We start from the raw sequence: 26,317 nt of genomic DNA, 5'->3' as shown, positions 1-26,317 counted from the left end.
CATCTGTTAGTCCAATGAGCTCTATTTTATCATTCACACTTCCCCAAACTGTTTACATGGGGGAATTTCCCTCAGCACATTCCTGTCAGTGCTGGAGCAAAGCACTTCAAAGCACATCTCTGAGCTGCTTAGTATTTATAAGGCCAACACAGCCAAAAAGGCTTTATGCTTTGCTTCTGCTAGCCTAAATCAGCTGCTTATTCAGTTGGTTTGGAACAGACTAATTTACTACTCATAATTACTCCAGAGAGCTTGCTTCATCTGGAAGGTCTCAGTGTCATTAACAACTCGGACCGAGACCGCAGCCTAACAGCAGCAATTCCAAGAGCCCAGGGCCATGGCCCACTGCAGCTCCCAGTGAACGGGACTACATGTGAACAGCGAATGTGTGCTCACAGATCTGCATTCCCAAAGACGCCGTGAAGTTTTCCATATTTTCTAGATGAAGGGGAAAGCCAAACAACTAAAGACAGCAGCACATAAAGCCAGGGAGACAGAGATCTCTTGAGGAATAAGGCTAATGAATTTACCAAAATAACGCAAAGTATCTCCACACTAAATTAAAGAGAAATTCTGAATCAGAAACACTAAAATCTAGATGAAAAGTAAGATTAAGGGGTATATCAGTGAGATGCAGAAAAAACACACAGTCTGCAGTTGTCATCTGCTGTATTTCAGATCCATTCAAGCACTTAATTACAGAAACTATTAAAATTTTAAACTCCAAACTTATCCAAATGAGCCATATCATATCCATTCTGAATTCCAGACATTCTCTGCATTGGAATTTCCCATCAGCCTCTCACCTGATACCATCAAATTATATTAATATTTAAGTGCCTGCTAAGGAAATCTGGGCTTTAAAATCTTGAGGATCACAGACTCATTTTTGAGAAAGATTAATTCTTATGAAGCTATAAAAGTTCGGAATGCTTATTTAGAACATTTGTAAATCCCACATTCTCAAACCCAGATTCACTTTTTTTTTTTTTTTTAATTATACTTGCACACATAATAAAAATGAAACTACTGTTTAACACAGATGCACAAAAGCCTTGAGGCAGGTGTACCAAATACACAGCAGCTACTCAAAGGCAGCAACTGAAGGGCTTTTTCAACAAGAGTTACAGCTCTTTCTGTTTACATCATGCAATTAATTGGTAGGGAAAGATTACAATCTTACTGACTTCCCATTAGCACTGTAGCTCCTTGATTTTTATTATATGAACAGAGTTGAAGGGAAGGTTGTTCTTTCTCCTCTTCGTTTAACTGCTCTGCTCATAGAATTCACTTACCACTCACAACATTCCTTTTTTTGCTTTAGCTCACTCAATCTGGTAATAAGTCCCTGCCAGCCAGACAGGAACAGCGGGCTTGGCGCTCAACCCCTAAAGGCCATTTCTCTAGTCAGCCCAAGAAAGGGAGAGTTGTGCCACATCCACAGCAGCTCTTTAGAGTCATCGTGCTCTCATCAGCATCCCCTGCTGCAAAGACAGGCTCGAAGAACCGAGCCTTTGCATGAGCTTTACCTCCAAAATAAATGGATGTGCTCAGCCCAAACTCTACACACGGCTTAACAGGGAGTTTCACCAGCCCCTTGCCTCACCAATTGCATCGCACACAACTCCCAGACAGCGATTCCTTTTCCTCCTTGCCAGCCCCTGATGGGACGCCCAGACACAGCAAGCTGCCCAGCACACCCACATCTCCATGTCTGCTGGCCCAGTACACCCACAACTCCGAATGCCTGGCTGCGCCAGCATGTCCACCCGCCCTGGAACATCCACACATTGCCAGTGCCCGCTGTCCGGGGCAAACCCACGCAGCTCCCCACGGCCTCCACGTCCAGCACCCCCACACATCGCAGTGTCGCCTCGCCCGGTCCTGCGAACACATCCCAGCGTCCGTGGGCTCCGGCACGACCCGCATCCCCCGCGCCGACACCGGCCGTCAGCACCGCGGAGAGCTCCGCAGCGGCGGGGACAGCGCGTCCCCCGGAGCGGGGTGTCCCACCCGCAGCGCGGTCCGCGGGTGTCCCGAGTGTGTGTCCCCAACCCCAGCGATGTGTCCCCAGTTACGTGGCCCCCTCCTTACACCCCTCCCGGTGCGTGCGTGTGTCCCTCTAACCCCCACCCCACTGTGTTCCCCCCCGCCCCGTGACGCCCCGAACCTGTCGTCGCTCTGGAAGGACTGGTCCCCCAGCAGCAGATCGCGGAAGCGGTACCGGGGCGGCAGGGGCAGCACCTCGGACTCCAGCTCCGTCATCTTCAGGGCGGCGATGTCCAGAATGACCCCGCTCTTGCAGCTCCCGCCGCCGTCCCCGCCGCCGCAGCCGCCGGGCGACGAGAGCCTGCGGGAGAGAAGGGGGCAGCGGCAATGGGGGGGGCGCCCTGCTTTGCCCTGCCCGCCCCCGCCGCCCGCCCCGGCACCTCCTCCGGGGCCGCCTCCCCGCACCCCGGCACGCAGCGACCCGCGGCCCCCGCCCCGGGAGAGACGGTAATTACATTGCGGGGCAGGCGGCGGTGCCCCCCCCGCAGAGCGCTCCCCCCGGGGGCATGGGTGGCCAGGGGCTCTGCCAGCCTCAGGCGAGGGGCCGGCGGGGTGGGCACGGCGCGGAGCTCCCCGGCGCACAGGACATTTGCTCCTCAGCAGGCGAACAGCAGAGAGCAAGAGGAGCCAATGGAAAAGCCCAATCGCCAGGAGGAAATAAAAGCATTCGCAAGATAAATCGACAGCTGACAAGCAAACCCAGATCCACCCCCAGCCTCCCCCCGCAAAGAAAAGTATGGATGGGAGGCAGACAAGGCGATAGCTCCGCAACCGTGCTGGAAGCAGAAGCACAACCTCCTCTCTGGACTGCCGGCACTTAAATCATTTGAAGAGCCCCAGTATTAAATGAGAAACCACGAACACTGGTGAGTCAGTCGTCTGTCCAGCTGCCAAGTGTCGTGGCCGGGAGGATCTATCACCCATCCCCTGGCGTGCTGATGGCTCTGATCAAGGGTGGGGGGATCGCGCCACCCGGAAGAGACCCAAGGTGATTGCTCAAAGAGCTGTGCACACGCAGTCTGCCCTGCCACACGGAACAGAGAGGAAACTCAACCAGCTCTCAAACATTTCAGAGGTTTATGAGCTTGTCTTCGCTCTCCCTTTTAAAAGCACATTTACCAACCCAAACACCGGTACAGCACTGCTCCCCGTGTCAGCTAGAGCTGGGAATTACAACAGATCAGGGTCAGTATGAAACTTCACAAGGCAACAAAGCGACTCAGTGCTGTAAGGTCAGCGTACAGACACACAAGGCAAGATCACAGGTACTGATCCTCTAGGTTCTGGCTTCATCAGTGGCATTTATCCATGCCACGACAGAACTCCAGTTTCATAGACCCTTCGTGGAAAGTGGGAAGGATGCGGAGAGCTTGGAAAAGGAGACATGGTGCCCCTGCAGTGAGCTGATTCTTTATCCCTCGCGTGTAACTCTGGAGCCTGAGGCAGACAAATAGCTGAGGGGCTCCAGCTCCTGTCAGATGGGCTGCCAAGGGCCTCACCCAAAGCCTCTCCAACCCACTCCTACCATCCTCCCACGGCTTTGCCTCCAGTACATACAGCATAAGCTATATACAGGCAAAAGAGCTTCAAAGAGCTGAACGCTCAGCTGGCAATAAGCAAACACAGAGGGGTTTTGCTGCTGGCTGCAGAGCTGTGATCTGAGGCTCCTCAGACCCTTTTCTACCTTTAACAACTCAAACCCCTGTAAACAAGTTCCTGGCGGACCAGGTTCCAAAGTCCTGTTCAGCTGTTGTTCCCGAGTTTCTGGAAGAGCAACCAGCATGTGGAATTTCTGCTGAACACAGCCCCAGAAGGCAACACAGCTCAGTCTCAGCACTTCTCATGATTTTCACTGATGTTATTTGCCACTAAATTCTATACCCCCAGAGCTTTTCAGCTCCCTTTAGCTGCCATATGCACAGTGCAGCCGAGGTAATGCATCTGTGCAGGGCCTTGGGCATCAGCGAGGTTACTCTGTGATATACATTGATCCAAAACTTGGCCTTTAAGAGAAATCAAGACAAACTCCTGTCAACTCAAGGAGTCCCTCTGGGTCGACTAATGTAAGCACAGAGCTTAGCTGAACGTCTCTAGTTCACATTGCAAAGGAGGATCTAACATTAATGTAATCACAAAAAAGCCACAATTAAGTCTTTCCTCTTAGAGCTTAACTACGATAAATGATGCCAAAAGCATACTTTCTTCAGGTCACCTTCTAGCCCAGTTAAGATTTCTTATTGCTGCGAGGCCAGGACAGCATCCTAAAACCGGACTTCCAGGGAGAGAAGAAATACATTTTAAAAATCACACACTCTTTTACTATAATCCATACTGCAAATGGGGAGCCAGGCACCTCATTCCAAATGTGGGCGATTATAATTGCATTTGAAGGAGACTGTCACGCACAGTAATCGCCGTTGATTATTAAGTGCCTGTTTAAAGGAACACGCTGTTTCCTTTCCCGGAGGAAAGGCCGAGCGCTACGGCTGCACGGGCACAGCCACACCGACTGCCGTGTGGAAAGGGCGCCTCTGACGCTCCACACCGCCATCCTGCATCCCTGGAAAGCTAAGGATGCTCTCATCCGTACACAACCATCCTCTTCAAACGTCAAACATCTTTGGGGTTTTGGTTTTCAAATCCAATTAATCCATCTCTCTTGGCCTCAGATCATGTGTCAGATTCATGAAACAAAGCAAATATTTACCACATCCTTTATTAGTGTTAAGAAACTGTAGTAAAATCCAATTATACCAGTGTCTCTGGGAACACAATTTCTGCTATGTATTTGCATCTGAGTTTCTTCTCCCATCTGCAGTAGCAGCTACATTTTGAATATATTCTCTCTTATTCTTGCATATCAAATAATTCAGAATTTTTTAAATTGTCACATTTTTTTATTCTGGATGAAGGTTTAGCAAAACAAATACTGCATGCAACGATATGATAAAGATGTCTATCAATTACACAGTGACTTTAAGATATGTTGTACATCTTGGAAAAAAGTGTTCCTGCACTGCACAGAGATCTGACATTGGCACAGAGACTTCACAACCCTCCTCTCTGCCCAAACACAGCGATTCTGAGCTATAGAAACGGCTACTTCTTCAAAGCAGTAGTGGCATAAAATAAAAAATTCATGAACAAGCTTGTTTATTGCATAGTCTTCAAATACTACTTAAAAAAAAAATAATCCCAAAGTGGTTTATAGCTAAATACAGGACAGCAGCTTTATTTTTATCTTCCCTTTCCTTCCTTCCTCCAGAACCATGTACCACTACAAATGCACGCTGTAATCAGCATATGGAAACCTCAACACTATTCCACTTTCTTGCTACGACACCGTCTCTCCCCCGGCTTGGCCGGCTCTCCGGCAGCGATCGGCACACCGGGGGAACACGCAGCTGCTCAGCCTCACGGGAACTGGGATTGAGCCGAGTGTGATCCAAACCAGATCTGCTACTGTTAAACTGCAACCAGACATAATCACCATCAGGTTTAGCAAACGCAGCCCAGAGCTGAACCAGCCTGAGGTTGCTTCACTCAGCTTTCTCATGTCTGAGCTGCTTGCAATCATGTTCTGTCCTTGCTGTATTTCCACCCGGGGCACATGGGAAAGCTGTGATGCCGACAGCACCATCCCCTGAGGCTGGAAACACCGGCAGCAGAGCAGTGACAGCCCAGACGGGTTCCTGTGCCGGCAGGGGCTGCGCTCAACACGGGGCTCTGCAATGCCTGAGCCCATGGGGCTCATCAGAGGCTGCCCCAGATCCCACACCCAACAGACAGCTTTGCCACAGAGGAAACACCACGGGTTGGCAGCTTGTTTCAATGTCTTTTAGGATTTTTGTTGTTCTTTTTGACTATGCAAGTCAAAGAAGAGGAAGGATGCAACCCAAGTTCCTTTTCTGCTTCCTTGCTCACTACACACCACAGAAACCACCAAACATCCTCCTGCTTCTCACCACAAAGCAATTGGAAACCACCCAGGGTCATTAACAGACCCATAACCCTCCATCCTGGTACCTGCATGATGGAACTGCCCAAACCCACCAGGAGCTCCAAAGTTCTCGGTGGCAGCCCCTGCTCTGTCATCACCAAAATTATTGACCCTCCCAGAATACCCTTCCTCTCCTCCTTCCAGGGGCTGGGGTGCACAAACAGAAGAAACAGCTGAACCTCCATTTGGGGCAAATTCTTGCATCACCCTAAATCGCTCCTCTCCCACTGCTCCGTGCTGTGAAAGGAGGCACGAGGTCCTGCTGGCAGCTCTGTCCCAGCTCCATCCTTTCCCCAGTGTTAGTCCAGGAGTCTGCATGTGCAGCTGGCAAGCAAGTACCTCATGTCCAAGCTCAACATCCCCTGCCCAGGACAAGCCACTTCTCCTCAAGCTTTGGTACCCAGCACGTGCTGCAACAGCCCAGCCAGGTGCTGCTGGGCCTCCTGTCACCTCTGCTGGGATGGCAGGGACAACCCTGTCTGAGAGCAGTGGTGGAGCAAGAGTCAGACACAGGGTCTGACCCTTCTCTTGCTGCTGGCAGAGACACGGGGCTGCAGCACAGCCTGTTTTCAGAGAGGCAAAGCCAGCCTGGCTGTCACCGTGGGTCAGCTAAACCCGGCCTTTTGGGCAGCAAACAGGCACCGGTGGAGCCAGAGCCTCCAGCTGCTCTTTGCTGGCCCAGGCAAGATCGCAGATCGTGCACAGGGGACGATCTCTCATGAGAGCTCTCAGGGCCAGGCTGCCCCAGGACAGCAGGAACACTGCCATGTCCCCTCCTCCCTGCCACCATGTGCCACGAGCCATGGCTGGAGAGCCTGGCCCTGCATCCCTGGGCCACCAGCAAAGCAAGCTCAGCTGCTGCCAGGCTCCGAGAGTCTCTCCAACAAACAAAGCCCTACAGGAAACTCTGCCCTTTCTTTTTCTATAGTTATTAAAACATATACAATCATCTTCTATTTGCTTCTCCACCCACAGCTCTTATGGTTACCGGGTTACAGTTGTTCTCCCCTCTCTTTTTGTGCTTTTGCTTCTGAGTGACATCCCTGTGGGGTCTCCTAATGGCCCAAGTGCGTGGGGAGGTGCACGCTCGGTCTGCGGAGCCGGGCTGGAAGGCAGCGTCCCCCTCATCACCGGTGACATGGGACCACGGTAGGTGCCGTTGACATGGGACCGTGGCAGGCGCTGGCACCGCTCTCCTGGCAGGGAGGGACAGCGAGCTGGTAGGGCAGCATGCACAGAATGAGCTGTAGGACTCTTTCTACCAAAAAACACAACATTAAAAACATCTCTCCCGTTTTCTAAGCACAAGTCCCATGACCAAGTGATAAGAAATTGCAACCAGAATGACTCCCAACCTTAAAGATAGTCAACGAGAAGCACAAATGCTACTGGCCGCATGAGCAGAAGCTGCCCCTGCAAAACCCATGTGGAACAACCACGTGAAAGGAACATTTATTGTGAGCAACCCCACAGATTAAACCAGAGGGAAAGGAACAATGAACTAATGAACTTGCACTATTACCTTCTCATAATGTAGGAGCAAGAACTAAAAAGATCAGCATTAAAGCCCCAGGCACTTACGCCCTGAGCTTGGTACAGAAAAGGGGAATAGCGGAAAGATGAGGGTTCTATTTCCTTCAATGAGATCATTTTCTCTACTTCACAATCACTTCTGCATCCATAAGCAACTGCCTTCCATTTCATTTGTTTTGTCAGCTTCTTGTTACTTGTATGATAGTAATGGGTTTTATACTTCATGATTGAAAGTTTAAAGTGTTCCGAGGGATGTGAAGAGGCCCATGACATAACAACATCCAAGTCATGATTTCCAGATACCCTGAGCAGCTTTGGCCCAAGTCGTGCTTTGTGGGTACAACAGCTGCAGAACACACACACAACATATGAAGAGCTCAGTCTCCCAGGTTAAACTCCTGCATCCAAATTTGCACCTCCATGAACAGCTGGACTGTACATGTCAGGGGCTGCTGTTGCTCAAAACTTCCCCAGAACTGCTGAGTCCTGTGACAAATCCATCCATCGCTTCGCTTTCAACGTGCGGAGGCAATTTAGCACCACAGGCCTCATGGAAAAATTAGCATTTTGTGTATTTCACATTGAAAACGAACAGGAAGCGTGAGTCAGTGCAAAGCTCCGCAAGCCTTCCCCCCGCTGGCAATGCTATTTTGTAGAAGATAAAAGTAGAAATTGTACCTTCCAGGTCCAGAGCCATTTTTCTTATTAGACAACCCCGTATTAGCAATTCAGCCCCAGGTCTCCCCATTCCCTTCTGGCCCGATGCGCACGGATGCTTTTTGCAACAGGGTAAAACTCAGAGAAGGCAAAGCCCCGCTGAGGCGTCTTTTTGCTCTTCTTTGACCCCAAAAGCAGCACGTTGGGTACACAAGCGGCATGGACAGGCCGTGTCCTCAGTTGCTGGCTGGTGAGGGGACCGGTTCCCACCCCTCCAGCCTGGGCTGGGGCTGCCACGCTGGTGAAGCCAGATGGTGGCACATGGCCGGGTCTCATCTCTGGACATGCACCCTGTTCTGCAGCACTGACTTGATGCCAGAGCCCTCCTGACCACCCGCCCCAGCCCGAGACACAGGTACATGCCACGGTGGGGAGGTGACGGCAGGGACACCCGCAGCTTCGGGAGCTCTTTCCACACATGCACTGAGCTTCCAGTTCAACTGGAAAACTATCTTAGTTTTGGCATTGCGTGTCCCATTGTTGATTTTTGCAGAGGTTTGTGAGGCAGGTGCAATCACGTGGGACAGAGACCAGGCTGGAAAAGGTGAGGAATGGCTGACGGGGTGGGGGACAAGGAGCACGGGAGAAGGTGGGGACCAAGGGTGCAACCCCAAACCCTCTTCAGCAAGAGGGCGTTGCAGATACTGCTGCAATTCAAAAAACATCCCCTGGCTTCCAGCAGCAAACAGGCTCCAGCCTCCCTCAAGGAGCCTCCTGGAAGGAAAAGGCACTTATCTCCTCATTTTTGCTTGCCAATATTCAGTAGTGCCAAAAGAAAAGGCTGAAGAAAGTGTTTGAAGTGGCCATGCAGGGAACCAGCCTGGGCTGAATTATTAGGGGTTTTGGTTTTGTGAACACCGTGTCTGTCACCCACGGGTCCCTGCTGTGCCAGGCACCGGGGACACAAGCACAGCACCTCAGCCATGAACAGCCTCGGAAGGAGGGGCAAATCCAAAACACACTCATCCTGCTGAGCCACGGTCACTAACCCTGCCGGGAAACTCCTGACCCAGCAATCTGCAGGGCTATTTATGGATTACAACATTAAACTATATTTTCCTGGTAGGAGCTATATGCTGAGGAGCAGGTTTCCCAGAGTACCGGCCCTTCCCCAGCAAGGACATGACCCTTTCTTTTTCCTTATCACTGTGTTGGGCTTGCAAGGGAACACATGCAAGTTTATTTAAAAGCAGAATCATCCCCAATACTCAAAACTCAAGCAACCAGGACTCACTCTACTGTAAGTGAGAAACATGGGCCACATCAGTCCCCTGGGGATTTCAGAGGCTGTAGACACCAAACTCCCTTGGGAAATCACTCGGTCTTTAATGACAGGGTGCTGCTGCACACAGGGATAACACCAGGCTCATGATTCATGCCAACCAACCGCAAAAAAAATAATCTTAAACCTAAACAGATTATTAAACTAATAGGAGAGAAACTCGCTGCAGCCTCCAGCTCTGTTCCTGGAGTCAACAGCCAACCCCCTGATATTACCTGCAGAACAGAATTCCTATGGACACCACAGCACATCCCCACACCTCAGTCACCCTGTTCACAGCCACCAGGTACCGATTGTCCCAGCGCAGCCATGGTCACATCCCCGACTCACCCCCCGGCTGTCCCACGGGTCCCCACGCCAGCTGCTGGCACTGTGAGGAAGGCCAGGATGCCCAGTGGGTCTTGGCCAGTTATCCTTCTCCCATGAGGCCTCTGCTTCATCCCCACAAACCCTAACGCTCCATCACAGTCTCGCACAGCCAGCGCACCCTTCTGCAGGCAGTGGCAGCCATCCCACCACCAGTCCAGGGCCAGAAAAGCTCAGCTTTAGCTAAAGCCAGGCTTAAAAGTCCTTTGCCCTCTTGCTGTTGCCCAGTCTGTTGTTTTCCTAGGGCTTCCCCTCCCACATGGAGCTCACCTGGGACCAATGTCACCCACTCCAGCTTGGGAACCAGCCCAAACCCTCAGAAGACCAGTTGAGCACAGGACCACGCTGTCTGTTCCCAGCTCTCATCAGGATGCACTGGGAGATGCTCTCAAGACTGAACTCAATATTCTCCAGAATCATTATTCACAGGAGTGTAGCTGGTATCCCACAGCACACAGTCCCGGTGGTGTCTTTTTTCAGGCTCATGTCAAAAAACAGAGTGCAAGATCAGGAAAGTGCTAATTCTTGCTAATGTTCTGCTGGGAAAATTCTCCCTTCTGCACAGCCCCAAACTGCTATAAGCAGCCAGAGATGGAGCACGGAGAAGAAACTTCATGCTGCAGACCCCTGCAGAATGCTCCCTTCTACCGAAAGCAGAAAACAATAGGGAGATGTGGGAGGAGGAAGAGTCTTTTCACACCATTCAAAGATACAAAGACTCACAGAAATAAACCCCAAGAGGCAGGCTTATCAACCCACCTGCCAGACCAGGATGCGATGGGGTGAAGAGGAGGACGTCTCCTGGCTTAGAAGACAAGAGACAAGCAGAACGCCAAAGCAAACATCTTCTGTGGGGTCCCACAAGGCTCTCTGCTGTTCCGTGGATTCAGATGTGATGGCGATGACTGCAAATTATCCAGTACAGTCAAACCTAAACCAGACTGCAAAGAGTTGCAGGAGGATCTTGCAGCACTGAGCAACCCCATGATAAAATGCCAGACAAAAATTAGCATCAATAAATGCCAGCTAATCCAAAAGGGGAGGAAAAAAAAACATCACTTTCCTGCATGGGCACTAAAAGGTCTGCAAATTAGCACTTGGAAAAGAGCCAAAGTCACAGTAGATAATCCCACAAAGCCAACAGCTGGCTGTCAGCAGTGGCCAAAACCCAAAGCGTTAGGAGAGGTTGTTACACTACAGATAAACCCACCGTGGAGCCACACACCGTTCTGGCTCCCCTCTTAGAGGTGACACGGCACAGAGAAGGGCAACAGAGATAACTACAGATTTATAAAGTGTTTTGTACAAGGAGAGACTAAATAGACCAGGAGGAATCGCTAGCCTGGAAAGAGATATGATGAAAGGCAGGTGAAATCAGAGCGGATGGCTGGGGAGTGGGCACATCACAAGAGCTGTAAGAACCCAGGGAAATCAAAGGAAAAGCAGCACGTTTGCTCACAGAGCAGCTGCATCAGAGAAACCACATCCTCCTGCAGAGGCAGAAAGTACCAATGGGTTCGAGATCAGGCAAATCCCGGGAGAGGGATCCAGCCATGGGGTACAACCTCCAGCCACGGATCTCTGCAGCACTACAGCCCCAGGAAGGGTCACCCTGTACCTGTCCTCTGTCCCTGTCACCAGTCACTGCCAAAGGCCACCAGGCCAGAGGCACCTGTGCCCAGACCCCGGATGGCTCTTTGCCTGTTTTTTATTCATAAGAAGGATGAATGAGATGTTCCACACTCCAGCACAGCTTGGCATGGATGCAAGAGAAACGCTCACGGGCTCCAAAACAAATTGCGCACAGCACTTGGGAACCAGGCGGGGAGGTCGGGAAGAGGTCGCTGATGGAGAATTGGGAGGATTCAAATAGATGCTGTAAATATTTTTGCAGAGCAGAAAGAGCCTTGAGCACAGGCAATGACCTACTTTGCTGTTCTCCAGCGAAGGGTGACATGGCCGTGCCAGAACCCAAGGGCAGTTTCTAAGGAGGACACTCAGCATGTCAGGGGTTCTTTGCTAAATGGAATAGCAGCGGGGTCCCAAAACCTCTTCCCACTGACCCAGGTGAGCTGGCAGGTGTTTTTCTGTGGGGTTTTCACAGCACAACCTGCTGACAGCCCTGTGGAGCCCCGGATTTCAGACCCCTGCCAGAACCACATGCTTCCCTGTCCTAACCAGCTGAGGAAAACAAGAGCAGAATTCCATCTTATCTCTGCTACATAAACATTCTGAAAATACAGGGTGTTTGGCCCTGTAGCTTTATGGCTCCTTATCGCCATTTCTCCTGGAACAGCGAGGCCAGGATCCCCACTGGCTGATAAATGCCTGAGCGAGTCATCTCGCCTGGAGGAACTGGTTATTAATTAGCTACGGAGTCTGGTTCAGTGCAAGCTCTGCCAAAGAAGCATCTTCCCATTCATTTCCAGAAAATGGAAACCTTAAGAGACAACAACAAGCTCTCAGCTGCAGGGCCCATCCTTGTGCTAAACTGAGACTTTCCATCTGATACATCTGGAGTGTAGCAGGAGAAGCCATAAAAGACTCATCCTGGGTCTGGATGAGCGTTCACACTAAGCAAGAATACAGTTTAATCCATTTTTTGTTTTGTTTTGATTTCATTTGCATCCCTCACAGACTCAGATCAGCTTTCCCGCGTTCTCTCATGGGGACACAGCCCTGGGAAGGCAGCGATCACCTCGGGTTCAGCGAGGACAGCAGGCAAACACCCGCCTTTGGACTCAAGCAGAGGCTTTGACCAGAGCAGCAGGTGCCTGTGGGCATCTCTAACCCTGCTGCCGCTGCTCCAAATCTGGCTGTGATTTCTAGGGTCAGCAAGCATGATCTGTCCTGGCTGCTCCAGCGGGGACCCTCCTTCCCTCCACAAACCCAGGGCACCCGAACCTGCCCCGCTCAGGACGTCGGCTGTTTATTCCACATACAAACAGCAGCACTGAACTCGGGCAGAGCGGTACAGCCTACCAGACAGACAGATCCCCTGAGAGAGACATCAAAAACAAACATGAGAAAAGCCACGTACGTCTCATGCAAAGACGCGATCTTCCTAAACAGCTTCTCCAGGTATCATCGCGCATGCCACCTTCTTTCATCTTTTTCTTCTTAAATATCCATAGTAGCAGGAGGTAGTGGATGAAGAGAACAAGTCTCCTCCCGCACGTCCCTGTTTCTCCTGCCACCCTCTTGCTTGTGCGGGATGTTTTTGCATGAGTCCTTCCATACGGCCGCTCGTCCCTTGCTGCTCCTTCCCAGGGTGCCCTTACATGGGCAAGGCAGGGGAAGCGGCACTGCTGGCCAGAGGAAATCCTGTATTCCTCTAAATGACAGGCCAGCTCCTTATACAAACATTTACCCAGATTTCCCAGGAGGTAGGAAAGTAAAATTTAGGCTCTTTGTACCCTCTGGGTGCCAGAAATCTGTATTTGTTCTCCAAACATACTTTCAAGTGTATATTCGGTTAACTCCTTGCTTTCTGACTGGAAGGGACTTTCAGGACAATTGTCCCCTTTTAAAAAGGGCCAGGAGAATCCACACAGACATTTACACACACGCCTCCGCACTCAGGCAACTGAGGAGATGGAATTTCCCTTCAACAACTTTTAAATCATCTCTAGATCTGCTAAGCAAGGGGATAATCGAGGTTTTCACTTATTTTAACAGGGCCAGCACAGCTGAAGTCTCCTTGAACATTCAGCAGAAGGCACATGGAACGTGTTACATGTCTTTGCTGCTCAGATACACTCAGGCTCTCGCAGCCTTCGCAGGCAGCTCTGGTGACGGGTTTGCTTGTCTGCTGTCACACCTGCGAGGACACAGCTGGGAGCACAAAGGGGACACAGGACACACATTGCAAGACAAAACCCCCATGCTGGACACAGGCAGGATGCTGCCTTCACCGTCCCTTCACCAAATGGGGTAAAACCCACGGGACCCGAGGGAGAAACTCGTGTACCGGGCAGAGGCTGAGGGACAGCAGGATGTTAAATGCAGATGAAAAGGGACACATGACCCCAGCCCAAGCTGCAAAAGAAGAAACCAAACAGTAGATTAGCCAGTGGGCCCCTGGGACCATCTAATGGGGGCGATGGCGCTTATTGCTCTGTCTGCTCCTGCCCACTTCACATTTCTCTTTAGCCATTTTGCAACAATCGTTTTCTGCTTCTTCAGCCAAACAGCACTGAAAAAGTACATTAGAGGTCCAGGCTGCTCCCAGCTGGGGAAACAGGCAGCTCGGGCGAAGCAGCCGAGTCCTGAGCACTCCAGCCAGCTCGTTCAGTATCTCTGGAAGGGCAGCAAAGGTGCTGAACGCAGAGGCAGGCAAAACAAGCCACGGAAAGCAATGGCATTTCAACCTCTCCGGAACCACAGGGGGCTGTAGAAACACATTGAGCTGTATAATAATAATTCGAAAACAAAGCTCTTTATTCAGATTGAAAGAGACAGAGGGGAAGACCTTTGGACAAGGATTTTGTTGTTGTGCATTAGATGAGGATAAATGGCCCCGAGCAGTATTGCAGTGTAAGTAATAAGGAGCAATAACCACTGTCGGAGCTGAGCAACTCATCATTTTTCCCGTAATGTTGGAGTCCGAGCTGCCGTCTCCAGCCTGATCTCTGATCTCCCTGCACGCACGGACGTGTTCGATAATGTCCTCAAAGACGTCATTTCTGCAAACACATTGAGTACAGCTGCAAAACGAGGAAAGGGGGTTCGGTGAGAGCGCTGTGGCTCTGCAGACACCCCAGCACGTCCAAGGGAACCGACCGGTGTTCTCAGGAGTTCAGTGTCCTGGTTCCTGAGGCACCGCGGTGCCTTGGCCACATGGGACATTGTGCCTCTGACAGAGAGGATAGCAAGGGGAAACAATGAGGGACTTAACGCCAAGAACCAATATTCAAGGATTTTGCCAGTTACCCAGTCAGTGGCAATGTACCGACAGTTAAAGAGTTCACTGAACAGACTGTTCCTTCTTTTTCCATCCACGCTTTTAGGAATAAAAGATGGTCTTCCTAACTAATAGTAAGCAGATGCCAACATAGAAAACCCCAGCTGACCAGTCAGAGTCCTTATCTGCCACGAATGAACTGATACACAGATTTCATTTGCTCCTTTAAGGTGACATTTGATGGGTGTGAAGAACTGTGCTGCTAAATATAAAATCAGATTAATGATCATATAAAGGAGTTATGAGGAAAAGCTGAGATACTTCAGCAGCAAACACTCATCCCCTTGTGAGACACATTGGCTGCTGTTCAGGCACAAGAAGATGGTGGCACTGGGTCCCCACAATCCCCTCAGAGTAGCTTTTCACTTCTACACCACAGTCCCCCCCACACACACTGGAGATTATAACTTTGGCATAAAAGCAGCCCAAAGCTGGAGTGTGGGCTGTGATGCTCCTATAGAAATGCAGCATTTTCACCTGTGTGCATTTTAGTCCTCTGGCTTTGGGCTGACTTCGGTGCTCAGCCAAAGCAGCTCCCCAAAACACTGCCTGACCCACACACCACGGAGCACAGCCTCAGTCCGTGCCACAGAGACCCCTTCTCCATGAAGAATATCACTGGGAACAACTAGGGGATCTCCAAGCACCCCTGTACCCAGGTAGCCTCCAACCACTCCATTTCCAAGGAGATGGCACCGTGAGGGGTGTCCGCAGGGACCCCCGACCAGGGCTAAAGGATCGTGGAAACTTTCTTCCAGGCTGGGGGCACGGGGAGGGCGGTGGGATTGCGGGACGAGGGTCCGGCCGGGCTGAGCCCGGTTTTCCCTCGCGGGGTCCCGACGGCAGCGCGGCCCCCCCGGCGAGGGAAGGGGCTCCCCCCGGCCCTGCACGAGGGTTCCGCGGTTCCCCAGCCCCAGGACAGGCAGCCCCCGGGACCCACCCCGACACCCACCGACCGATCCCGGGTACCTGTGGGCGCTGCCATCGTCGTAGACGAAGGAGCGGTTCGTGTAACACTCGGTACAGACGGCCGCTCCGCCGGCCGCCCTGCCCTCCGCCGGCCCCGCCGGCTTGTAGATCCCCTGCAGGCTCCGCTCCTCGCCCGAGAAAGGCATCAGCGAAGCGGCGTGGGCGCCCGGAGAGCCGAGGCGGAGCAGAGCATGGGCGCCCCGCGCTGCCGCAGGCGCGGGCCGGGGGCTGCCGGCCGCGGGCAGAGCCACCGCCGTCCCGCTCCCGGCGGCCCATCACGGCACCCCCCGCCGCCGCCGCAGCCCGCGGCCCGGCCGGGCGCTCCGCATGCCGGGGACCGGGCGGCCGCCGCAGGGGAGCCCGGCGGGAAGCAGGCGGCAACAGGTGCCCAAAGTTACGGAGCGCGGGGCGGGACGCACCGGGAAGAAGGCTCCGCCCTACGCGCACCGGGGCGGGAGAGGGGGGGGTCTTGCCGTACGCGCACCGGCCCCGCCCGCCGCGGGAGCCGCCACCCGCTACCGCCCGGTCCCCCCGCCGCCGCAGCACTGCGCCCCCTGCCGCCCCCGCCGGCACCTGCCGCCGTCCCCGGCCCTGCGCCCCCCGCTCTGCCCGGGCACCAGCCGCTGAGCTCAGCCCCGGCCCCGCACCGGGCGCCCAGCGCCCGTTTCGCCCCCAGCCTGTGCCCGGACCCCCGTCCCGGCGGCGTTTTGGGTCGCTTTTTTTTTTCTTTTAAGATTTTTTTCGTTTTTTATTATTTTTATTTTCTGCCCACTATACAAATATTTGTGTTGAGCGCTGCTGCGCCTCGGGGTTGCGCCAAAAGCAAATAGGGCGGCCCAGTCCCAGCCTGGTGCGGAATTCCTGTGCCGTGCTGCGCGGCTGGAACGGGGAGCATTGATCTTCCCGGGTGTCCCGCTGCAACAACACAGCCCCGCTGCAGGCACAGCCCTGCCCCTGGAAACCGGCCGGCCACCCCCTGGAAAGGGTTAACGGGACGGAGCCCAAGGTGCCTTTTCTCCCTGTTAAAATTCAGACCGGTGCCAGGAGACGCCATCCATTATGATGTGGCTAAGCCCAAAGTGCCCCAAAACTGCCGTTGCCCAAGCTGCATCCCCCACTGGGGTGCTGGATATGAGACACTGTGAACAGAGCAGCCTCCTCACAGGCCCCCACTGCACACCCACCACCTACACTGGTCCGGGACACCAGGGACACCGAGCCAGCCCTGTGGCAGGGACAGTCGTGCCACCCATGGTGCAGCAGAGCCCTGGGAGAGCAGTTCTGCTCCAGCCCTGGCCCACTCCTCTCCCCTTTTTCCTGGTTTTTATTTGTGTTCCAGGCACTGTGCTGTTGCACGGGCACTGGGGAGTTCATCACAGGATGTCGGGGCTGTGCAGGGCGGGCAGATATCCCCAACGAGGCCAGTTTATTACAAAGGAAATGGTCTCACAGGAATGCAGCGGCTGAGCAGCCCCCACACCTTGTGCAATGCTCCCCTGCCAGTTCAGTCCCCCAAAATGCCAAAGCCCAGGGGAGGGTGACGCCAGCCAGGCCAGGAGCTCGCTGCTCCCAGAGCACTCGTTTCTCTCTGACAGCTCCAGGCAGCCCCCGGGTCCCCTCACCCCCGCACTCCCCAGCTGCTGCTCCCGGAGCCCTGGCCCTGGTGTGATGCATCGGCACACGGTGCCCATTCACTGCCGCAGCCTCCGGCTCCGGAGGAAGGTGCCTACTCAGACGTGCTGAGGTTTACGCTTCTCTCTAGGACCGGAGACTTTGTTTCCCCCGCAGCATCTCTTCCTCCTCCTCTCTCTCCATATGGACTCTCCTACACGAGGAGTCGTTCGAAAGAAAAGCAATCAATGCTCCCCGTGCAATCCGCCCGTGTGACGCTTCCAGACCCATCATGTTTTTAAGCAGAAAAGTTATTCTTCATTCACTAATTGCCTCACATTAGCGGTGCGAAATGTTAACGTGCAGCTCTGCAAGGAGAGGGGTGGGTGGCACAGCGGCGTATTGACATGCTGGATGATAACACAGGCGTGGAGGAGGAATTACTTAAAACAGTTACGGGGGGGTTGGGTACGGTGAGAAAAGAGAAATGAGAAATGAAAGAGAAAGAGCCAGAAGAAGAGAACATCCCCGTCCAAATGCTGTTGCCCCGCTATTATTTAACTCCAGAAAGTATTTCAGGGCATAGTGTGTGTTGTAAAACAGAACAAGGGGATGGGGCTTTATTTACCTTCTGATATTGATTATCAGGGCAGCAGTGTCGGCCCCTGAGCTGAGTTTGCTAGCTCTTCCTCTGCGGTTCGGCAGTCTTATTTTATCCTAAACTCAAGGTAGGAGGCCAGATGGTCAGATGTATTTGGGAGCTGGGTGCCTTTGGGAAAGGTGGATGCTCAGGCCAAGGCCCATGTTGGATTTCTCCTCCCTCACGGTGCCAGGCAAGACTGTTTTGCCCTCTCCCTGTCAGAGGATAATGGTCTATGCCGGAGCCCCGAGGGGCTGACTTGGTCCCCTCATCCCTTCCCCGGTATGTGAGGCAGGTGACATTGCACCCCTGGCCGCCCTGGGACCATCTGAGCCCCAGGGAGGCGTCTGTGGATGCTGAGATCACCGCCTCTCCCTCCCTCGGTACTTCTTGCCTGTGGCTTCCCCGCACGCCACCTCACTCGTTAGTCAGCCGCATGCCCTCCTCCTAACGAGGATTCGTCTGACTGCGGCTTCCAGCCGCAGCAGAGCCTCTTCCCACTGAACCGAGTCTGCTTTCATCCTGCGATTGCTCCCTGTGAAAACACAGCGCAACACAAAACACCTCTTCCTTCTCTTCATGAAAAGAGAGGCAGGCTGAGGGCTCTCCCTCCTCCCCAAGGCATTTTCTCCAGCCTTTGGGTAATTTTGCAGGCTTTCTTCATGCTCTCCCTTTCCCAGCTGCTCATCTGAGCAGTGACCAGTGATGCTGCCCTTCCCCTCTGCCCCTGATCTTCCAAGGGCAATTGCACTAGAATTAACTTTTCTTTGGAAACTGCAATAGGTCTTTCAGGTTGCAGCCAGCGCTACCCTGAGATAAAGGCTCTGTCTTCCCAGCTGCCTCTATTTATCATCTTTAAATGGTGATGTTGCAGGTTCTCGGCCCCTCCTCAGCCCCTGAGATGCTGCAGGGGTCAGGCAGTGCTGCTGTCACAGCTGCCCCATGTGCCCAAAGCCACAGGGGGACAGCAGGAGGAGGCAAAGGGAAGGCAGGGCAGGGAGGGAGGGAGGGAGGTAAGGGGGAAGGCAGGGCAGCCCCCCAGCAAAGGCACCGTCCAGCATTTCGAGGGCACAGGGCAGCAGAGACTCAACTCTGCTGTTTCTATGTCTGCAAGAGCAATAAATAAATCTGTGGGAGGCACCGGCGGGGATGAGTCAGAGACAAGAGGGACAGTCATCCTCTCAGGAACACGTACCCAGGTCCAGCACGTCACGGTGCTCCGGAGCCACATTGGGATTCGTGTTGGATGGTGTCCCGGTCCTCCTCGAGCTGCCCAGTAACCCCCTGCCAGGAGGGCGATGAGGCACAGCCCCACTGGTGAGAGCCCCCCCTCATCCCCAGAGCACCCCCAGGTCCACACAGCAGGATCCAGCATCGTGGGACCCAGAGCAGATGGGCTGGGGCATCGCACGACCTCCAGGACCAGCACTCAGCTCCTGTTTCCCTCCAAAACCTTGAGTAATCTTTGCATTTTGGGGTACAGCACACACACACACATGTACCCCAGTAACCCCAGCACAAGGGGCTCCCCAGAAAGAAGAAATGTCCTGACCGGCTGTCCAGCTTCACTGCAGCTACAGAGCAGTTGTGTAGTCAGGCACGGAAACGCCTGGTTTGCTCCCAATTGCAAATATTGTCGAAGCATGATTTGAATTTAATTGAAGCAAAGCTAAATTCAAGACTCAAATGCTTCAGATGTTGCATGTGTTGAACAAATTTCATGTGAAATCTCTATTTGCCAGGCACAAACACAGCCTGCGTCTACCTTCAGGGAATGAAAGGGCAAGGCAAAGTAACCTGCACAGCACACTGTGAAAATTAATAACGAGGGGAAAACTTCTGGTCAGCTGCAAAATAGGCAACTTTCTGTCAAGTTGACATCTTGGTGGGGAAACAAGCTCTCAGGACCTGGCTTGACCCAAGGGCTGGAGCCCTCTGGCCTCGCAGCTTGACATGTTCCACACGCTCCTGCTCTCCCCTTTCAGCTTCCATCTAGCTCGGTATTTCTGAGGCTGAAAGCAACACTTGCAAAACGCACAGAGGGTTTAAGCTGTCTTTGTAAAGAAATATAGCAGTAGTTAGTTGTCAAAGCTGTCATTATACTCAAGAAGTAATAATCAAACATACCCATACAAAAAGATAGAGGTTTGTAACTCTAAGACTGATGTATGCCAAGAAAAAATGAATGCTAAGAACTTGGCTATAGAAACATGTTTTTAACCTCATCAACTGAGGCATTAAAAAGACACCCCCATTTGCGTACCAGGAGTGGCTAATCTATTTGTCGAGTGTGTCAGCCCTTTATTTTGTTGACTTGATTTTAAGTTTTCTACTTACGTTTAACACCCAAATGGATGTGAAATATCAAAGCCCAAACGAAATGCACACCATGTAACTTTTATAAAGCCTTCTCTGCTGTCATCTCCCAAGCCTTACAGAGAACTGCAGGTGAAGAATAGCCTGCGAGAGCAGAATCATGTCTTTAAGTAAAAATTGTTGCTCTGAGATGACGCAGACCAAAACAATTGTCTCTCTTTATTTATTGCAGCTGATGCTGTTATTAAAAACCAGACAAGTCCCTTCCCAACCCTTTGCACTGTCGGGTCTGGGTGTGCTGGTGAAACACTGCAAAGGCAGCTTGTAAATAGAGGGGGCTCTTTGGGCAAGATCTGAAACACGGGGTAGGTGCTTTGTGCTCCAGGAGCTGGGGACCGGGCACAGAGTGATTGCACAGACACCTGGGGCAGGCAGAGCTCGGGCTTCTGTATTCAAGCAAATAAATATTGGAAAAATCAATTTTCATCGGTTTTCCCCAATAAACCCCATCCGCCCGCCCTCTCCCGCACCATCGCCTGAGAACGAACGGTGCGTCATCCAAAGCCTTCGCGTTTCCACGAGGCGGAGTCGAGCAGAACCGAAGCAAGCCGGGCTCTGCTCCCCCTTCCCAAATGTTCGCAGCATTGGGAGGGAAGCCAGGAGGATGTAAAGACATTTTCAGAGCTGTGGGTACAGCTGCTCCCCTGCACTGCAGCACACGGCACCGCAGCTGCCCCCCAGCACCGGCCCTGGCTCGTCCTGCCCAGGAGCATCTCCCAACACCTCATGGGCATCTCTGCTTCCATCTCTGGACATCATGCGAGTTCAGGGCTCTGTCCCCTCCAAAAAATCCAACCCTAACCATCCTTCGGTCTAAACAGTCTCTGTTCATATGGTGGGTCAAGTTGTCCACAGCATCATTGGTACATCCCTGCTCCTGTTACAAGCTTGGCTTGGATGTAAAATACAAGAAAAATGTGAAAACATCTTATGTAAAAAGCAAATTACAGCCCTGTGGCTCAGGAAAAGCTGCTTTCCCAGTTGTCTCCCTAACTTACACCCAGAATATTTTTCAGGGTTTAAGTGCAGCTGTAGGACAACACTCCTCTCCCCAGCCTGACCTGACCGCAACCATTCCGGGTCCTGAATTCACGCTGCTCCTGGAAACACTCAGACCTCCCTGGGAGTGAGGTTGGAGCTCACCCACCTGAAAAATGAGATAAGGTCACACATAAGCTGCTGTACCTCACGTCTATCTGAGTTCTAAAGGTTTTAAAGGCGACAGAGGGATCACCCCCAGGCAAACTCCCTGGAGCTGAGGGGTTTGTGGCCTCCCAGACCCATTATTTTACCCTTCAGCAGCCTTTTTGTCCCCATTCCTCAGCTCTCTCCCAGCGGGTCTCAGCCAAGCTCTTCAGATAAACAAGATCCTCCATCCCAGCGCCGCCCGCGCCCCGGCTGCGGTTGGACGGCGTTGATCTTACACAGGCGATATCGGCGACTGTTTGAAGTCGCTGCCGCCACCGCCAAGCAGCACTGAAGAAACGGCTTCAGAAGCGCTGCAAGCACCACGCTGCGCGGAACTGCAACGGGGTGGCACACATGTGGCTTTCATTATTATTCTAAAAACGCGCAATTGGGAAAGCCAATATTTTTAATGGAAGTGGTTTCAAATGCTGGTGTTTATTTGCTTATTAAATGGTTTAGCTGGAGACACAGCAGCTTCAAAGGGGGATTTTTTTATTTTCCCAGAGTGGGTATCTGGGGCTACAGTGCTATATTATTGTACGTGAGAAATATTTCCGTATTAGCTTTTTGATTCAGAGAACACAATAAGTGACACTTCCCGTGATGACAGCTTGCCAAACTTCAAAGCACGACTTCTGCAAGGATTACAGTGATTTTGAGGTTGGTTCTGATGAAGCTGTAGCCCAGATCACTCACAAGCTCCACAAAAGGAGTTTTTCCATTGTTTTGGAGACCGTAAAGCTGGGGACCGTGTGGGACACACACGCTATGTGCATTCTGGCCATCTATCAGAGGGGCACAATGCACTTCCAAGCTGTAACCACATTCTGGGGACCTGGTTTCTCCTGTGATTCCAGCCGCTCCTACAGCAATGCAACACGGGTGGGAAAGCTCCCCCTGCAGCACCACAGCCCAGTGACCCTTGGTCACCCCAAAGCAGAAATCAAAGCTCTTCTCCATCCACCCGGGACATTTGGCTCCTCTAAGGGCACTTCAGGGAGGGCTGCAATGGTCAGAGCATCGCGCAGCTGAGGCAAACCACAGCAACGCCGCATCCGCCTTGTGCCCTCTCACCTGAAGGTGCGTTAACAGAAATGCACCCTTACCCACAAGAAATCGTTTCAAACCTTAAAAAAACAAACAAACCACAATCTCTCTGCTCTCACACACAGGCTGGAGTTCCCACACTTGTGCTGATGAAGGCTGACACCTCCCACCACAATTTGCCCATTGAATGGCAGCGTTGCCACCACTGACCCATCCACATTAATACAGGGAGGCTCCAGCACAGCCGAGGCCACTGCCCAAGGCAGGAGCGTGTCCAGGGGTGGGTCACCACAGCCCCGTGCCAGGACACGCAGCCATGGTCATTTAAACCCACAGAATGACATTGTGCAGACAGAAAGCAAAGCACCATCAACACAGCTTGTTAGGGTTTACAGTAAACAGATGCTGGGGAACACACCAAAAGCGGTCAGTTTAGGGGCCAACCGCTGCAGACCAGGGAACCAAGACCAAAATTGCACAGTTATAAAAAAACATTACTCCAGAGAACTAACAACAAACCGCCAGACCTAACACAGCTTCACGGGGGAACCGGGGCCCCTTTCACCAAGGGAGCTCGAACGGCTGCTTCACTTCTTTATTTCTCAAAGACCCAACCCCGAGTGCCAGAAATTAATAAAGGGAAAGGCTAGAGTTTTCCTTGCTTTGTGTTTTATGCAGCTGCAACACGATCGTCCCCCGGGATCGCCTTTCCTCCGCACAGGCTGGGTGCACGCCGTCAGCCCTGGGTGCTGGGCAGTAACCCAACCCCGCAGACCCAGATACAGACGCTGCCCCGCGAGCCTCTGCCGGGGAGAAACCGCCGTGACTGCAGACCCTGCCGCGGGGAGAACTCCCACCGCCATGCAGGTGAGTGCTCCGCTGTACCATGGGGACAATGGGGACAACACCTTCCCCTTTGCCTTCTCACCCTGCCAGATGTTGTCAGGCCAAGGAACTCTCCTTTGAGGACAGGTATTAATGTTACAGGTCCTTGTTAGCATCTCAGGTCTTCAGTAACAGCTTAGAACCAGAAAATATTAATAGCAAGTTATTCCTCAGTATTTCCATGCAAACTACAGAGTGGTCATATCCTTCTCAGCTTGGGATCTCGCTGTGCTACAAGGAGTAGGGCTGCTCAGGTTTCTAGGAGGAAAAGAGCTTTACACAAACAACACAAAGACCAGGCTCTAAAAGTCATTATTCTGTTTTGCATTAATGTATTATAAAATGAAGGAAGACTATTCTATTCTAGTAGCAAGAGAATTCAGTGTCCACGTCTTCTCTCCCCCAGCTGACACCCTGCAGGCTCCGGACTCACCAGTGGTGCTTCATTCTCTTTAACGTCTTGCTTTTCCACGTGCTGCTCTTTGGAGCAGATTTACTGGAGGAATACTTCCTGCGGTCATTGCCTCTTTCTTACACTGACGCAAAGACTCTGGAAATCAGGGAGAGGGCCAGGAAGCTCCATATGGATCCTCTAAAGGCCAATCTCTCTTTCACCATCAGCAACGCAGCAACATGCTCTGATCGAGAGATATTTTTGCTCGTTCTTGTCTGCAGCAGCCCAGAAAACAGGACAAGGCGCAACGTGATCAGGCAGACATGGGGCAACGTGACAAATGCCAGAGGTTACACTGTCCTTACCCTGTTTGCTTTAGGGAAGCCGGCGTCAGTAACCACCCAGCTGGAGATCAATGAAGAGGCTGAGAAGCACAGAGACATCATTGAAGGCAGTTTCATCGATTCTCCCAAGACGCAGACACAGAAGATGTTGATGAGTGTGGAGTGGACGGTGACTTTCTGTCCCCAGGCCAGGTATATTCTCAAAACAGACGAAGACGTGTTTGTCGGTATTCCAAGTCTGGCTGGATTCTTGCTGAGCTTAACACAACTAGAGGACGTTTACATTGGGAGAGTCATTCATCACGCAGTGCCTGACAGAGCCCCCCAAAGCCCCGGCTTTGTCCCCGTCCATCAATACCCAGAAGAGTTTTACCCGGATTACTGCGACGGGAGCGCTTTCATCATGTCCCAGGACGTTGCTCGCAAGGTGTACGTGGTTGCCGAGGAGGTGCCGGTTTCGGTGCCCCCCGATGTCTTTGTTGGAATCTGTGCTGGAAACGCTGGCGTCACTCCCATTCACAGCTCACGGTTTTCTGGGGAGAAGCACATCAGCTACAATCGATGCTGCTATAAATTCATTTTCACCTCTTCCGACATGAAAGAGGACGAGTTATTTAAAGACTGGAAGGAGACCAGCGGTGGGGGAGATTGCTCGTTACTGGAGACTTACTACGGTCTGGTGTCCTGCAAGGTTCTGACCTATATTGATAAGTTCAAACAGTTTAACTTAGATAGAATTAAAAATGAGGTTCTTCATTTTGCTGATTAGGATATAGCTTTTGTGAAAAAAGTCTGAATTTTCTTTTACCTGCTGTTTCATCCTGTTAACATTCAGTAATAACGACCTCCTCTCAAAGTTCGCGCTCTTCAACAGCAAATTAATTCCCAGTGTTATGGTGTGTTATAGAAGCAAGAGAACTGGGTGTACTCTGGCTACGTAAGTACCTACAAGTGCATGCATACAAGTAAAAAAAGAGTATTCCGAGGAATTTTGTCTGTATCCAGTGTTTTCCAGACTATTGAAGTCCTCTACCTTATGGCAAAACTTTCAATCTGTGATGAATCACCTACTTCCTAAGTATTTGGTAACAAAGAAGAATCTTTCCTTCCACAAAAAGGGAGCAACTTCTGAGCACTTATGTTTTTCCATTGTATATGAGATATACCAGCAGCAACACATAAACAAACCATATGGCAACACATAGGATGGGGAGGAATTACATGTGAGTAGTAAGTGGTTAAGTGTCTCATCAACTCATCGGAACGTTGAGCTCAAAGCTCAACAAAATAAAGCATATGTGCATATATAAAAAAATTCCCTTTGTTTGGCATCTGTGTATTCTAAAATATTGTATTTGGCAAGTGTACCATGCAAAGCAGATGCTAAAAACTTAGCACACAGAGTAGCCTTCAAAAGCAACAGCTGAAAACACACACAGAAGACTCATGAATTGCAGAAAAGGCTTATACATGGATTTATTTTACTGAGATGTTAGTGTACAGCTCACAGAGAGCCACCAGCACACATGGCCACCTAAAATAACAAAGCTGAACTGTCCAAGTGCAAACTAAGAACTTATAGACTCTTTTCATTTCCTTTCTAGTGCTTTCATGTTTTTTCTGGATGCAGGATTCGCGAAGCTTCTGTGCTCTATCTGGTCACAAATGAGACGCTGTGTGCCACATTTCTCACGAGCAGATGTTTATTACGCATATCTAGGACGAAAGCGCCAGCAGGAGGATAATGCTGGATGACAACTTTTGTACATATTAGATCACAAGCAATATGGCAGATCACCTGCACTGAGAGGCTATTAAACATTACAGGATCTTCCCCACCCACCTCTGCTCCTCTGAGCCCACTTCAACTCCCTGCCGGCAACTGGTGGCAGGTGACACTGTCACCTCTGCTGCAGCACAAAGCTCCAGCAAGAGAAGAGCTACTGCATGCCC

General features: G+C 51.8%; 2 protein-coding genes across 7 annotated transcripts in view; one reads left to right on the top strand and one right to left on the bottom strand.

The window, feature by feature from the left end:
• Positions 1-16,166, bottom strand: part of KCNT1 (potassium sodium-activated channel subfamily T member 1) — a 69,826-nt gene extending 53,660 nt beyond the window's left edge. For 2 of the 6 annotated variants that reach the window (XM_065035552.1, XM_065035551.1), the window contains exons 1-2: positions 15,880-16,166; positions 2,171-2,350 (exon numbers count right to left, since the gene is read on the bottom strand). In XM_065035552.1, coding sequence (XP_064891624.1) covers positions 2,171-2,350; positions 15,880-16,025 — 326 coding nt within the window. In that variant the 5' untranslated portion in view covers positions 16,026-16,166. Of the gene's footprint in view, positions 1-2,170; positions 2,351-2,504; positions 2,664-15,879 lie in introns of those variants that run through there. The other 4 variants (XM_065035550.1, XM_065035553.1, XM_065035554.1 and 1 more) reach the window with 4 other exon arrangements.
• A 7,116-nt stretch (positions 16,167-23,282) lies between these two features.
• Positions 23,283-25,353, top strand: B3GALT9 (beta-1,3-galactosyltransferase 9). Its single transcript, XM_013370594.3, has 2 exons — positions 23,283-23,608; positions 24,033-25,353. Exons 1-2 carry the CDS (start codon positions 23,414-23,416, stop codon positions 25,131-25,133), a joined length of 1,296 nt encoding a protein of 431 aa, XP_013226048.3. The 5' UTR covers positions 23,283-23,413; the 3' UTR covers positions 25,134-25,353.
• Positions 25,354-26,317: the final 964 nt, after the last annotated feature.

The sequence above is a fragment of the Columba livia genome, chromosome 19 (genome assembly GCF_036013475.1).
Source record: "Columba livia isolate bColLiv1 breed racing homer chromosome 19, bColLiv1.pat.W.v2, whole genome shotgun sequence".
Classification (NCBI taxonomy): Eukaryota; Metazoa; Chordata; class Aves; order Columbiformes; family Columbidae; genus Columba; species Columba livia.
This window is presented reverse-complemented; position numbering and strand designations above follow the sequence as displayed.